General features: G+C 44.4%; 1 protein-coding gene across 2 annotated transcripts in view; it reads right to left on the reverse strand.

Annotated features, from left to right (window-relative positions):
* The window catches only part of LOC102449365 (borealin-2-like), a 79,293-nt gene that overhangs the window by 12,612 nt on the left and 51,886 nt on the right, over nucleotides 1-14,795 (reverse strand). Inside the window, exons 10-11 of one of the 2 annotated variants that reach the window (XM_075940200.2) lie at nucleotides 9,351-9,424; nucleotides 3,890-6,461 (exon numbers count right to left, since the gene is read on the reverse strand). In XM_075940200.2, coding sequence (XP_075796315.1) covers nucleotides 9,380-9,424 — 45 coding nt within the window. In that variant the 3' untranslated portion in view covers nucleotides 3,890-6,461; nucleotides 9,351-9,379. Of the gene's footprint in view, nucleotides 1-3,889; nucleotides 6,462-9,350; nucleotides 9,425-14,795 lie in introns of those variants that run through there. The other variant, XM_075940201.2, reaches the window with a different exon arrangement.

Consider the following 14,795-nt stretch of genomic DNA (forward strand, 5'->3'; position numbering starts at 1 on the left):
TTCCCTGAATTACATAAATTTAAGTAAACTGTTTGGGCCTTAACTACATTATCAATAAAGAATACCGAAGTCCGAGGATTTTGACAGACAGTACGCCTCGGAAAAGTTTCATGACAAAAGATTTGAATGGTTCCTAATTACTAACTGATGTCTTTCAATTTCTAATAAATTGGTTACTAATTTCTCATACCCTATCAGCAAACGTTATGAAGAATGTTCTAGCAGTACAACCATGCACGTGAAAGCAGCAATAAATTGGGATCTTTCAAAATCATGAAATATTTTGTGTTTGCCTTGAATTTTCCCCTCCACTCCCATCCCCCAGCAGTAAGAAATTCCTTTTTGGTTAGAAAAACGCTCTGTAAACTGAGCCTGGGAAGTCCTGTAGACTGGTACAAAAAATATTGTAAAAGGCATCTCTAATGTGTATAGTCACAGGACCCCATTACCACCAAGGAGCATCTATCCACTTTTCTGCATATTATTTTAGTCCACCAGCCTGAATCCATTTTGGGCACTAAGCGGTGCCATCAGCTAGAAAATGTGATTGTTACTTCATGAGGCACATATCTGATGGTCAGCACCAGAGTGACTGGAGATGCTGAAAGTAGGGATGTTAAAATGCATTTATACAGAAAATTTCAGCAATTGTACGTTTACATGGTGGGGGGAAGCAACTCCCCAGGAGCTGGCACGCACAAGGAAACAGCTTTTAAGCTGGCTCCCCATGTGCACTGGCTCCCACCTGCTCCCCCCACCACACTGCTGCCTCGGTATCAGAGGCAGCAACATGAGGGGTCAGTTGGTTCCCTGGGAGCTGGTGCAAGCAGCGGGAGGGGGAGCATTGCGTGTAACTGTGCACATTAAGGCTATGTCTAGACTGCCGCTTTTTTCGGCAAAAGGTACGCAAATTGTGCTCAGTTTTGTCGTAAGAGGCTTTTCTGAATTTTGGCCCGTATATACTGGGCCAAATTTCTGAAAAACTTCCTCTTTCAGAAGAGCCCTTCTTCCTCGTGGTACGAGGAAAACAGGGCTTCTGAAAGATTGCATCTGTTCTTCTGCAAAAAATGTCAGAAGAGCAGACGCATTCCCTGGACGCCAGCGCATGTACATAGACATAGCCTTACATCTCTAGCTGAATTTTCCGATATCACATAATGTTTAAACATCAGACATCCAATCTGTTAAAAAATTACAAAAAGGGTTATATTTCACAGAAAGTTTAATTTTGACCAAAATTAGCAGAAAGTGTCTGCTATTGATAATGCAGCTATCATCTCAAAATGGTACTGTTTGGGAAATATTTAGCCTCAGCTGACATACTTTCTGCATTTTCCCATACTTCTATGTCTGAAATTAAAGCAAAAGTCTGTAGTCAAAAGACACTCTGCGCATATTTGTAGTTTTTGTACCATATAATACATAAAAATATTTGGAATTTGCAGGCTGTACTGATTTAAGAAGAGTCTGTCTGCTATTTTTATAAAGTTATGTAGATAAGGACCTACCCTTAATTGTAAAAAAATATATTTTGATGTTATCTAAAGCATACATTGCTATTATCTTACTATCACTGAATATGACAATACATGCAAACTACTTGTATAACAATACCGATTCTTAAGGGCTGCAGAATGTCTTGTAGAACCATATTGTGTAGGACTAACGTATAACCATGTACCCTGACATAACCCATTGTGATGGATAGGAGGAGTGCTGCCAAGCACTCTGTGACTAAAGAGTTAAACTAAGGGTGTTGGCAGGGAGCCAGAAGACTCAATGGGATACAGTGCCAAAATGTAAATTGTAAATATATTTACCTGCTGCCTGCTCTCTTCATGTGAGTTTTAAGTTAGGATCTGGAGGAAGCAAGATAAAGTAATCAAACGGAATTACAAAAAATATTGGGCATGGGAATGGATTGGGCTTTAAAGTATGGATCAGTACAGATTGTGAGTAGACTGAGAAATGTATGTTTAGTCGTGATCAGGGTATTTTTCTTAATTTTGCTGTTTGATTAAATATCTGTGTGTGAAATCTATGTGCCTCCCTCTCCCCCATTCACTATACCTAAGATGTGCCAGAGAGACCATTTTTCTGTGTTTTAATCTGCTCTTTTCTCAGTTGCTCTATAACGCCTAGCAACCAAGTATGCTTTATCAAATTTATCGGGGTGGCCAACCCGCAGCTCACAAGATGCATGCAGCTCTTTGATTAAAAAAATGCAGCTCTTGCTGGTACCGCTCAGGCCAGCCGCTTTGCACAAGATGCCCCAGCACCTGCTCACAGCCAGGCCTCTCTGTGCACGCACCTGAGAGCCTGCTCATGGGCAGGCCGCTCTGCACAAGGCACCACAATGCCTGCTCACGGCCAGGCCGCTCTGCACCGCGTTACAGCGCATGCTTAGGGCCTGCCACTCTGCACACGGTGTCCCAGCCAGCACATGTTCAAGGTTGGCTGCTCAGCGCACATACCCCAGCACTTGGAGGAAGACGTGGTGGTAGCAGCTCTGGGACCCAGGCATTAGGTTGGGGGGAGGGGGCAGGTGCCTGGCTCTAGGGGAGGGGAGGGAGATTGGGGGGTGCCCGGCTCTGGGGAAGGGGATGGGGATTGTGCTAGAACAGGGACGGGGGTGCCTGGCTCTGGGGGAAAGGAGGGAGATTGGGTTAGAGCTGTGGTCACCAACTTGTTTATCGTGATCAACTGGTCAATTGCAGGGGCATGACCAGTTGATCACGAGGCGTTCCAGCCCCCCCTCATTCCCTCCCACCTCCAAGAAGAAGCCTACGTTGATGCTACCTCCAGCGAAAATGGAGGTAGCATGCCGGCTTCCAGCAGGGGGTGGGGGAGGAAGAATTCCCGCAGCTACAAGATAGGGCCTGTGTCTCAGGAAGTGTGCGGGCTGCTTTTCCCCTCCTCTAATTAGCTGATGCGCTTCCAAAATGCCGAGTCTGTCACGACACCGGGGACTTTTCCCCCTGTTGCTTGCCTGCACAGGGGTGGGAGGGGAGTAGGAGGCCCAGGACTGCATGCCAGCCTCAACTTCTCAGGAAGCACGCAGCTGTCATGGGGAGCAGAGGAAGAGTGCACACTTCCTGAGAAGTTGGACCTGGTGCACAGTCCTGGGACACAAACACACACACACACACACACACACTCTCACACACACACACCAGAGGGAAGGAAGTCCCTGGCAGAGCAACAGACCCAGCATTTCAGGAAGCACACTCAGGCTGTGTCTAGACTGCATCCCTTTTCCGTAAAAGGGATGCAAATTAGACACATCGCAATTGCAAATGAAGCGGGGATTTAAATCCCCGCCCCCCGCTTCATTTGCATAAAAATGGCTGCCGCTTTTTCCCGGCTCGGAGCTTTGCCAGAAAAAAGCGCCAGTCTAGACGCGGATCTTTTGGAAAATAAAGCCTTTTCCGAAAGATCCCTTATTCCTTATTTTAAGAGGAATAAGGGATCTTTCGGAAAAGGCTTTATTTTCTGAAAGATCTGCATCTAGACTGGCGCTTTTTTCTGGCAAAGCTCCGAGCCGGAAAAAAGTGGCAGCCATTTTTATGCAAATGAAGCGGGGGGGATTTAAATCCACGCTTCATTTGCAATTGCGATGTGTCTAATTTGCATCCCTTTTACGGAAAAGGGATGCAGTCTAGACACGGCCTCACTGTTTAGGGGAGTGGAGTGGAAGATCAGCCCACACGCTTCCTGAGACCTGGGATCCCCAGGTACCGAGCTGTCCCTGTCCCCTCCCCCTTGCGAGATCCCCACGAGTACCCTGCCCCCTGGCCAAAGCCCTAATAGCACCCTGCTTCTGCCCCCTGGCCAGACTCCCACCAGCACCCTGCTCCTGCCCCCTCCCTCCTGGCCAGACATCTATCCCCAGCTTGCTCCTGTACCCTTTTTTCCACCCAGATTCTGCACCCCCATCCCTATCCCACTCACTGGAAGCCTTGTCCCACACACTAGATCCCTCATTTGCCCCGCCTCAGATTGTAAAGGGGCCCACAAATTCCACTAACCCTGGAATCCCAGAAGAGTTCATCTGGCCTGGGGCTGGAGTGCCAGGGGAGTGAGGTGTTTCAGCTGGGGCCATATTAGAGAGGCTTAGGGGGGGGTGGAGATTTTTTTTGTTTTTTGTTTTGTTTGGGTTTTTTTGCATCTCACTTGTGTGGCCTCAACTAATTTTTCTGTGGGTCAGTGACCCCTGACTCAAAACAGGTTCCCTGCCCTTCTCATAAATAAAGACAACACTGAAACATTTTGTGTTGTACATATTTTATTTAAAAATGAAGCCTGGCCAAAAAGCTCCCAATTTGGGCCAAGCCCTCATCTGGCCGCAGCATCATAACACTCCTGCGCGCGCACACACAAACACATACACACCACACACAGAGACCCCAAAACTGAGCCTATCATACATTGGAACCACTTGTCCTGAGCTTCTCACATCCTCAGTCTTCTGCCACAAGACTCTTGCACCATCCACACACCATAAATCTGTGTCCTGAGCCCAGCATACACCAAGCCTCTCTGCCCTGAGCCACTTGTACACCCCAACCCAAACTCCTGCACCCTCACATCCACAACTCTCCACCTGACCCCAATACCCTCCAGCCTGGAGCGCCCTCCCTGAGCCAGCATCCCCTTCTCTACTTCCTCCTGCACCCAAATTCCCTCCCAGAGCTTGCACCTCTCACCCCTTCCCACATTCAAATCCTTCATTCCCACCCGAGAGCCCACACCTTCGCTGCGTCTAGACTGGCAAGTTTTTCCGCAAAAGCGGCTAAACTTGCCAGCTGTCTACATTGGCCTCTTGAATTTGCGCAAGAACACTGACGATCTAATGTAAGATTGTCAGTGTTTTTGCGCAAATGCTTTTGCGCAAGAGGGCCAGTGTAGACAGCTAAAAATTGTTTTGCGCAAAAAAGCCTCAATGGCGAAAATGGCGATCGGGCTTTCTTGTGCAAAACCGCGTCTAGATTGGCATGGATGCTTTTCCGCAAAAAGTGCTTTTGCGCAAAAGCATCTGTGCCAATCTAGATGCTCTTTTCTGCAAATGCTTTTAACGGAAAAACTTTTCCGTTAAAAGCATTTGCAGAAAATCATGCCAGTCTAGATGTAGCCCTTCTGTTTCAACCCAGTGAGAGTGAGCAAGGGCTGGGGACAGCTAATGATGGAGAGGAAGGGAACAGAGAGGGGAACACATTTTGTTGGTGAGATGTTTAGCAGTGTCTGATATTTTCTTTATAATTTGCAGCATGTGGTAATCCTCTTTCAATATGGAAGGAAAATGTAAAAATAAGCACAAATATAAAGAACATAGAACATTCTTAACAGAGTGGGAAAATTCATATTTTTTCATTGAATGCAATGGCAAACCACTCTGTCTGATATGCCAGACTTTGTTAGCACATTTCAAGTGTCCAAATCTCCAGCGCCATTTCATAACACACTATGCTAACATCGATTGGGAATTTCCAAAAGGTACTGAACTTCGCAATCACAAACTAAAACTTGGAAAAGTCAAATAGAAAAACAGACTGGAGGGTTCCGTAAATTTTCCAAGCATTCTCAGAAAGTTACACTTGACTCATTGCCCGCACTAAAAAATCTTACAACGAAGGCGAGTTTGTTAAAAAAATGCCTTGTAGATGTTGTTTCCATCTTGTCTCCAGAAAATGACAATCTAAAAAGAATGGTTTCAGGCCTTCAACTCTTACGCCACACAATCAAACACAGAATATCTGACATAAATGATGCACTTAAATCACATTTGTATTCAGATCTTCAGAAATGTGAGTACCTCAGTATTGCACTGGATGAGTCTTATGATGTACAGGACAAACCTCAATTGGCAATATTTGTACAGAGGATTGTGTAATCAACGAAGAACTCCCAGATACTGTACCATTAAAATACAGAATCTGCGGCACTGATGTGAAAGAAACACTGATGGAAGTGTTTGCAAAAACAAATCTGCCTTTACCGAAACTTGCAGCAATAGCAATGGATGGGGCGCTGTCTATGATTGGATCTGTGAATGGACTTGTGGGGCTATGTAGAGCTGATGACAGGTTCCCTGAGTTCTGGATGTTTCACTGCAACATCCATTGGGAGCAACTGGTGTCTAAAAACCTGAATTTAGACCATGTAATGAAACTGTGCTAGAAATTGTCAGGTATATTCGCACAGATGCTCTTAACTACAGACAATTCAAGAATATAATTTCTGAGCTTGACCAAGATCTTCCAGGAGACCTGCCACTGCACTGTACTGTAAGGTGGCTTTCAAAGGGCCAAGTGCTGTTTCGTTTTTTTGAACTTTTGGACGCTGTGAAACTGTTCATGGAAGAGAAGCATAAAGAATATCCCGAGTTCTCAGATCCACACTGGGTTTTAGATTTGGCATTTCTGGTGGACATGCTGCATCATCTGGACAGACTCAACTTAGACCTACAAGGAAAATTGAAGATGCTGCCTGACCTGGTGCAAAGTGTATTTGCATTTGTCAAAAAACTCAAGCTGTTCAAAGTACAACTTCAAAGGCAGGAACTAACGCTTTTTCCCTCATTGTTAAATGCAGGGAAATGTTAACAAGCAGCTGAAGCCTTGAAAAAAACCACCACACGAAAAACTTCAGGATAGTTTCATGGAAAGATTCTATGATCTACAATTGAAAAGGCCACAGATAAGATTCTTGGTCCACCCTTTCACTGCAGAGGCTGACTGTTTGAAAGCCCCATTAGTCACAGATAAAGCAGCTTCTCAGACTGAGATGACTGAGCTGTCAGAGGACAATAGAGTGAAGTCTTTTCTAAAGGAAAGCACACTTGTGTTCTGGAAAACTGTACCAATGGAAAAATACCCCAATATTAAACGGGCTGTGCCCAGACTACAGGCAGTCCCCGGGTTAAGTACAAGATAGGGACTGTAGGTTTGTTCTTAAGTTGAATCTGTATGTAAGTCGGAACTGGTATCCAGATTCAGCCGCTGCTGAAACTGATCAGTTTCAACAGCGGCTGAATCTGGACGCCAGTTCTGACTTACATACAGATTCAACTTAAGAACCCCAGGCGTCCCCAAGTCAGCTGCTGCTGAAACTGATCAGCAGCTGATTCCAGGAAGCCCGGGGCAGAGCAACTCTGCCTCGGGCTTCCTGTAGTCAGCCGCTGGTCAGTTTCAGCAGCGGCTGACTTGGGGACGCCTGGGGCAGAGCAGCTCGGGTGCTGCTGGGCTGGTCCAGTAGCGCGGCCGCTCCTCGGAGCTACTGGACCAACCCAGCAGCACCCCAGCTGCTCTGCCCCAGGCGTCCTGATTCAGCCGCTGCAGAAACTGATCAGCAGTGGCTGAATCAGGACGCCTGGGGCAGAGCAGCTGGGGTGCTGCCGGGTTGGTCCAGTAGCGCCAAGGAGCGGTGCTGCGGGACCAACCGGCAGCACCCCACCTGCTCTACCCTAGGCCCCGGGCTTTGCTCCACGTCTCCCTGGTCTGCTGAGGGGGGGGGCACTAGCTGCGTCCCCCCCCCCAGCAGACCAGGGAGACGCTGAGCAAAGCGGCGTCTCTAATATACTGGGATCAACGTTTCTCTAATATACTGGGATCAACAGTTACAACACTGCAAACATCAATGTAGCTACAGTTGATACAGTATTATATAGCTGTGACATGAAGCTAGATACATGTGAAATGTCATTATTGCTGACACTCCCTTTTATCATTGGAAAATATCCTTGATTTGCTTCTCTGGAACACAGAAAATTATTTGTTCAGAATATGCTTTCAGCTAGATTTTAAACAATAAACAAAATAAACCTCAGGAGTAGTAAACAATGAGAATATCTCCTTTCATAGTTTAACTAGTTTATGGTCTACAAAATACAGTATCGAATAGCATAGATTTTCAAAAGTGTACATTAAAAAAAAGGCAAGCATTATTGTGTTCTGCTGATACAGGAGTCCACGTCTGCAAACTCTAATATTTATGTAACTCTGGTATTTGTCCACATGCAAATCAGGGGCCATGTATTTGCACTGAGTTTCTATATACTTCAAAACTGAGCATCTGATGACAATCTAAAATTCTTCTTTTAGGGATGGAAACAGTGATACCCTGTAACACAGTGTGACTCACTACCATCGTGCCGCCTGCTTGTCACATGGGAATTAGCTCAACTCCGCACCCCCTTCTGGACCAGAGTCTCACCTGCTTTACCTGTTTGTCTATTCTCTACCTCGTATCAGGACTTGTGTCCCTCCCGGACTGTGGACCCCCTCCTTCAGGGTACTGCCCTCCCACAGTGCCCCCACACTTTTGGGTCCTCCTCAAAGAACCCCAAATCCCCTGTATTCACCTTGCCTCAGTGACCCTGCTGCCAGTCATCATCTGGCTCCTGCCTCAGAGGCAAACTGCAGTCTGAAATGGCCACGCATCATTGGCAAGGGGTTGGACCTGCTGCCTCCCTGGAGCCCTAGTATGCTCAGGCCTTGAGAGCAAGACCTTAGTCTGGGAATTTGCCTGGCCAACGCTCTCCAGTGCTGCATGCCTGCCTTTCCCCAGCCCTACTCTGTGTCAGGAAGCCTCTACAGCAGATGTGAGCAATAGTTTTCACAAGGAGGCCACTTAATGAATTTTGGTACGTGTTGCGGACTGGCTCCACCCCAGAAGGGGTGGGGCCTGGGACAAAAGTGGCAGGCCTGGGGACTAGCCTTCCCATAGAGTTGTCTGGGGCTGGAGATTTTGAATTAAAAACACAGCTAACGGCTTCCAGCCCTGCCACTACCGCATTGCCAAGCAGCTGCCTGGGGTTGTACTACCCTGCCAGGGTAGTGCTGTGTTCAGCAGCCTTGAGCCATTTAAATAGGATCCTGCTGCCCGAGACACTGCCTGGAAATTCAGTGACATGGGCAGCAGGAAATATATAAATACAAAGTGGCCAGATGTAGTCCAAGAGCCGGATCTAAATGTTAGGAAGGCCGGATCTGGCCCACAGGCCACATGCCCTGCTCTCTAGCTTCCCTGGCAGCCAGGTCCCTCCTGCTCCACATCTGGAACAGGAGTGTCTCTTTCCTCCCTTCCGGGAGCCCTCATTTATACATCCCTCGGATGGGCCCTAATTGGCTGATAAGTGCCTCAGCTCCACAATCTGCAGCCCTCTCCCAGGGCTGAGTTTTACCCTTGCTGGGCCAGTGCAGGGCAGATGCCACATCACATACCCCTACTTAAAATTAAAAGGAAAAAGTTGCAATTGGACCTACAGGACATTAGGTTAAAATACAGTGGTCCAAAGCTGCAGACAAGTGTAATCACAACCTTTTGAAAACATTAAAAGATTGGGTACTTACCATTCAAATGTTTATATAGTGTGGGAATGCTAGTGGATTTCCTTAACAAAAGGAAAAGGTTGTTGTTGCAAACTCTGAAAAGATAAAAGAACAGAGTTTATACAGAAAACTGATTAAGAGAAAATCCCATTTAAAACTGCTCGATGTGATAACTTAAAAAAATACAAAAATTTTGCATGGATAATTTTGAGTCTTGTTAGATCTATTACTAGTGTTTTCAGTTGTTTCATACTGTAAGTCTTAATAAACTAAAATGTTATTTAGTTCCCACCATAACCTTATTTAAGACTTTTTGATAAGTATAATCCACATTGGTAATGTAAACCGTGCGAAGGAAAATGCAAATGAACTTGATACAGGGTTTAAAGCGCTATGGGGATCCGACCATCCAGACATCCAACAAGGCTAGTTGAAACATTCATTGCAAATAATTTATCTCGTGAAAACAGTCCTTTATTCATTAGGCCCTTATCATGCCACCACTTAGGGATCCTCCAAGATGATGGATGCATCCTGCAAAGTGCTATGTGTTGTGAACCCTCACTTCAGAGAGCTTCTTAATCCACATCAGTGACACTCAACAGTGCAATATATAATTGCAAAAGTGATTCTTATAGATCGTGTTCATAGCACTTGAGCCTTCACATCATACACTCTACATTCACAAAGTTCTTCCCAGTCAATGGGCTCAGACAGAAATCCAGGCAAGATCATCTGGGTACTAACCAAGGTCAGATTAAGGCATAAGTAGCTTCTGGAGTCACATGATGAAATGGGAATCTCATCTTTAATTTAAAAAAGTGCATCTACCTATAGTCTGCAGGCAGCCCAAAATAACAGCTGAAAGAGATTTGAATTGTATCATTCACTTTAACTAAAACTTGCTATACACAATATATTTGAAAGCTTCAGAGGGGTAGCTGAATTAGTCTGTAACTGGAAAAACTTAAAAAATTGGTAGTAATAAACAACCTAGAGAAAACAACATAATTCCTCAGCTACTTGATGTAGCAGCTGCTGAAGTTTTAAATGCAATTCCCTTCCAGTACATTATTACTTTTGTTTACTATCAATTTGTCGGGGTGGTTGAGAAGGAGAAGATGGAAGGAACATGATGACAGAAGGGATGGATAGAAACAGAACCAAAAAAAGGGGTAAATATAAGGGGTATATTTTCATGGCTTATATTTTACCTAGATACTGGATGGATAGATGCTGGCAATAATGCCAGAGAAGGAAATCCTTCTTTTCTATTTCTCAGTATTTGACCTTTGCTTATATTATATCAGTTTGGTAAAACCTAACTCATCCTGGCTGTTGATTCTTTACTCTATTTCAAAGCAGGCTCAGAACACTTTCATCTTTCAACATTATTTTCTTACTTTATGTATTTTCTGGTGGGTTATGTGGTAGTTTAACATTTTTGGTTATTCATAGCATAATGCAGCACTGGATTGAGGCAACAAGGGCCTCTCAGGAAAGAAAATGCATAGTCTGCAAAATGGTGGGCTGACATACAGGTGGAGAAGGGAAATACCTTTAGGCAGAAGCATGTCTCTTTCAAATGTGCATTAACAGGCCTCTCTTTACTTTTTGTCCCCCTCACCAAAGCTACCATCAGCCTCACTTTCAAGTATCTGTCACTGTGTGATCTTTCCAGGCAATACAGGCAGTATCAGTGGGAACATTTTCACCTCAGGTTTCACACTGGTTGAACTCCAAGTTTTAACCAACTCTCTTCCCCCAAATCTTGAGCAAGAGAAGGGCTAATGGCAGGGGTGACTGGTGCCTGCAACAGGAAGGGGTACAGGAAGGGCTGGGCAGAGGTGCATCCCATTTAGCAATTAAAATGTCAGCATAGGAGGGCAGTGCATCTTCTGAGTGCTACCATGACTCACCTATAGCAGGTAGATCATTCTTCACAAGGCTCAGAAGTACTTGGACAGCAACAGAGTGGGGAAGATTTATTCTTTCTGCATAAATGCATGAAGACAATTGCCTCCCTATCCTGAAACTATGTACACTGCATTCTAGAGCACTTTAATGAGGCACATGTAGGCAAAGAGCTCAGACAGGTAGCTGTGTTAGTCTGTAACTTTAAAAACAATGAGTAGTCCTAAGGCACCTTAGAGATTTCCTCTCATCTCATCTGAGGAAGTGGATTTTGCCCACAAAAGCTTATGATACTATATTTGTTAATAGTTAAAGGGGTTCACCTGGGCAGAAGGATGAGAGGCTGCTCTTTATGCAAGATTTAAAGAGAGAAGTCTCTTATTATTAAACACAACCAGGATCTCCTCCTAAACCTTTTTTTATATATATATAAAGATCTGGCTGGCTTGGGCCAAGAACCACACAGGAGATTACTCTGTGCCCCTATGGGCCAGTGCAGCCTCACATAATGCCTAATGTTTCCACAAGGTGCCAAAACAAATGTGTTATTGTAATTACCAAAATATTAGCAAGATGTTTCTAAAGCAGTAAGTACATCTTAGAGCCAAAAAAATTAAATCCACTGGTCCAAATAATAATAATCCAATATAATTATTTATAATATGTATGTAGTGATGCATACGCTTCTTGTATTTTGGAGAAATTTGGACCACAATGCAGGAGAGACTGACCTATCTTTGTAAAATGCATGTGTATCAACATCCTATCCAAACCCTCTTTACTCTGGAAAAGCTCAGATCTGGTTTCAAATATGATTAAACCCCATTCTAAATTGTGTTTCATGTGCCAGAATAAGCTAGTTAACTCAGAAAAGTCCCGAGAATAGCAGGCATTGTTTACCACTTATTCACACATAACACAGTAACTACTGTATAGCATTCAACTTACTAAAAGCCTAACAAGTGACCCCTTCCTTTAAAATGCATGATCAAGACACAAACTGCACAAACACAACCTAACTATAATGAAGATTTTTTTTAAAAAAAGCAGAAGTGATATTAGTTTCGTTTTTTAACATTACAGAGAGTTTCCTAGAACCTCTGCTCCATGACTCAGCAATTTTCAGGCTGGTTATTTATTGTGAGAGGACACCCAGCCTATGTGGGGCAGAGGTAAATCGAAACAAATCTCAGGGGAAACTCAAATAAAGCTTCTGAAGCTGTGGAAGGAAGCAAACGGGGCTGGGTGAAGATGGGTAATGTTGTATAGAAAGGGAAAAGCTTGAGAAATGCATTTTCAAATAAAACAGTCCCTAGGGGGAAAAAATGGCAAATGAATTTTAATGTTGTTAAATGCAAAGTAATGCACATTGGAAAAAAATAATCCCAACTATACATACAAAATGATGGGGACTAATTTAGCTATTTCCACTCAAACAAAAAACAGGACTATGTAGCACTTTAAAGACTAACAAGATGGTTTATTAGGTGATGAGCTTTCGTGGGCCAGACCCACTTCCTCAGATCAAATAGTGGAAGAAAATTGTCACAACCATATATACCAAAGGATACAATTAAAAAATGAACACATATGAAAAGGAAATCTGTTCAGATGTGTTCATTTTTTTAATTGTATCCTTTGGTATATATGGTTGTGACAATTTTCTTCCACTATTTGATCTGAGGAAGTGGGTCTGGCCCAAGAAAGCTCATCACCTCATCTTGTTAGTCTTTAGAGAGCTACATAGTCCTGTTTTTTGTTTCAGCTATACCAGACTAATACGGCTACATTTCTATCACTATTACCACTCAAGAGAGAGATCTTAGAGTCACTGTGGATAGTTCTCTGAAAACAGGCCTGTACACAGGAATTTGTGTGGGGGTGATTTTTTTTGTAAATGTGGACTGAAAGAGTTTAAATACATCCACCTCCCATGGTTTCCCAAGTAAGCAGGGAAATCAGCCCCAGCCTTCCCCCAGCCAGCCAGAGCATGGGGGAAGGAGGCTCAGGTAGCATGCCACTCCCTTTCCATGGGTAGCTGGATCATGCTTACTTGGGGGAGCATAGGAGAGTGCTTTTGCACCTTTTGCACACACCCTGCGTACAGGCCTGGAAAACATCCACTCGATGTGCAGCAGCTGGCAAAAAAACAAAGAGAATGTTAGGAATAACTTTAAAAGGGACAGAGAATATCTTATTGCCTTAAAAATCCATGGTGTGCCCACATCTTGAATACTGTATACAGATGCGATCATCTCATCTCAAAAAAAGCTATATTGGCATTGGAACAGGTTCAGAAAAGGGCAAAAAATTTTTAGGGGCTTGGAATGGATGCCATATACAGAGAGATTAAAAAGACTGGGGCTTTTCAGTTGAGAAAAGAGGAGACTATGGGTTTACAAAATCATGACAGATATGGACAAAGTGAATAAGGAAAAGTTATTTACTGGTTCCCATAAGAACTAAAGGTCACCAAATGAAATTAATAGGCAGCAGGTTTAAAACAAAAAAAAAAGGAAGTTTCTCTTCACAGAGTGTACAGTCAACCTGTGGAACTCCTTGCCTGAGGATGTTGTGAAGACCAGGACTTTAAGAGGGTTAAAAAAAAGAGCTAGATAAATTCATGGAAGTTAGGTTCACTAATGGCTATTAGCCAGGGTGGGCCGGAGTGGTGCCCCCCTAACCTGTGTTTGTCAGAGGCTGGAAAGGGATGGCAGGAGAGGGATCGCTTGACCATTACCTGTTCTGTTCATGTGCCGAAAGTGTCCGTCTGCTATGTACATTGGACAAACATCTCAGACACTTCGCCAAAGGATTAATGCCCACAAAACAGATATCAGACAAGATCACAAAGAGAAAACAGTTTCTTGCCACTTTAACCAGAAAGGACACTCTCTAAATGACTTAGCCACCCGCATTCTGCTACAAAGACCTTTTACATCTGCACTTGAAAGGGAATCCTCTGAACTGTCATTCATGTTAAAATTCGACACTTGCCAACAAGGACTTAACAAGTCTTTGAACTTTCTCACCCATTACCAAGACAGTTTCCCCAATTATCACCTGTAATACCATTAACTCACAAACATCCCACTCTCCCTACCTTTAATATCAGCAATTCACAGACACTTACCTTCCTTCCTCCCCCTTCCCACCCCCACCCCCCTGCATCCCCCTTCTGTTCTGCAATGTGATTTGTCCTTTTCATATTTGTTCATTTTTTTAATTGTATCCTTTGGTATATATGGTTGTGACTACTTTCTTCCACTATTTGATCTGAGGAAGTGGGTCTGGCCCACGAAAGCTCATCATCTAATAAACCATCTTGTTAGTCTTTAAAGTGCTACGTTGTCCTGCATTTTGCTGTTCTGTTCACTCCCTCTGGGGCACCTGGCATTGGCCACTGCTGACAGGCAGGCTACTGGGCTAGGTGGACCTTTGGCCCGACCTGTTCTGTGCAAAGCAAGGGAGGGAAGTGCAGCAGCGAGGCAGAGCACCGCCCTCCCCCAACTTCGCTCCGCGAGCCGGGCCCAGGGCCAACGCGGGGAGGGG

The sequence above is a fragment of the Pelodiscus sinensis genome, chromosome 12 (assembly GCF_052426305.1).
Source record: "Pelodiscus sinensis isolate ZL-2025 chromosome 12, ASM5242630v1, whole genome shotgun sequence".
Lineage (NCBI taxonomy): Eukaryota > Metazoa > Chordata > Testudines > Trionychidae > Pelodiscus > Pelodiscus sinensis.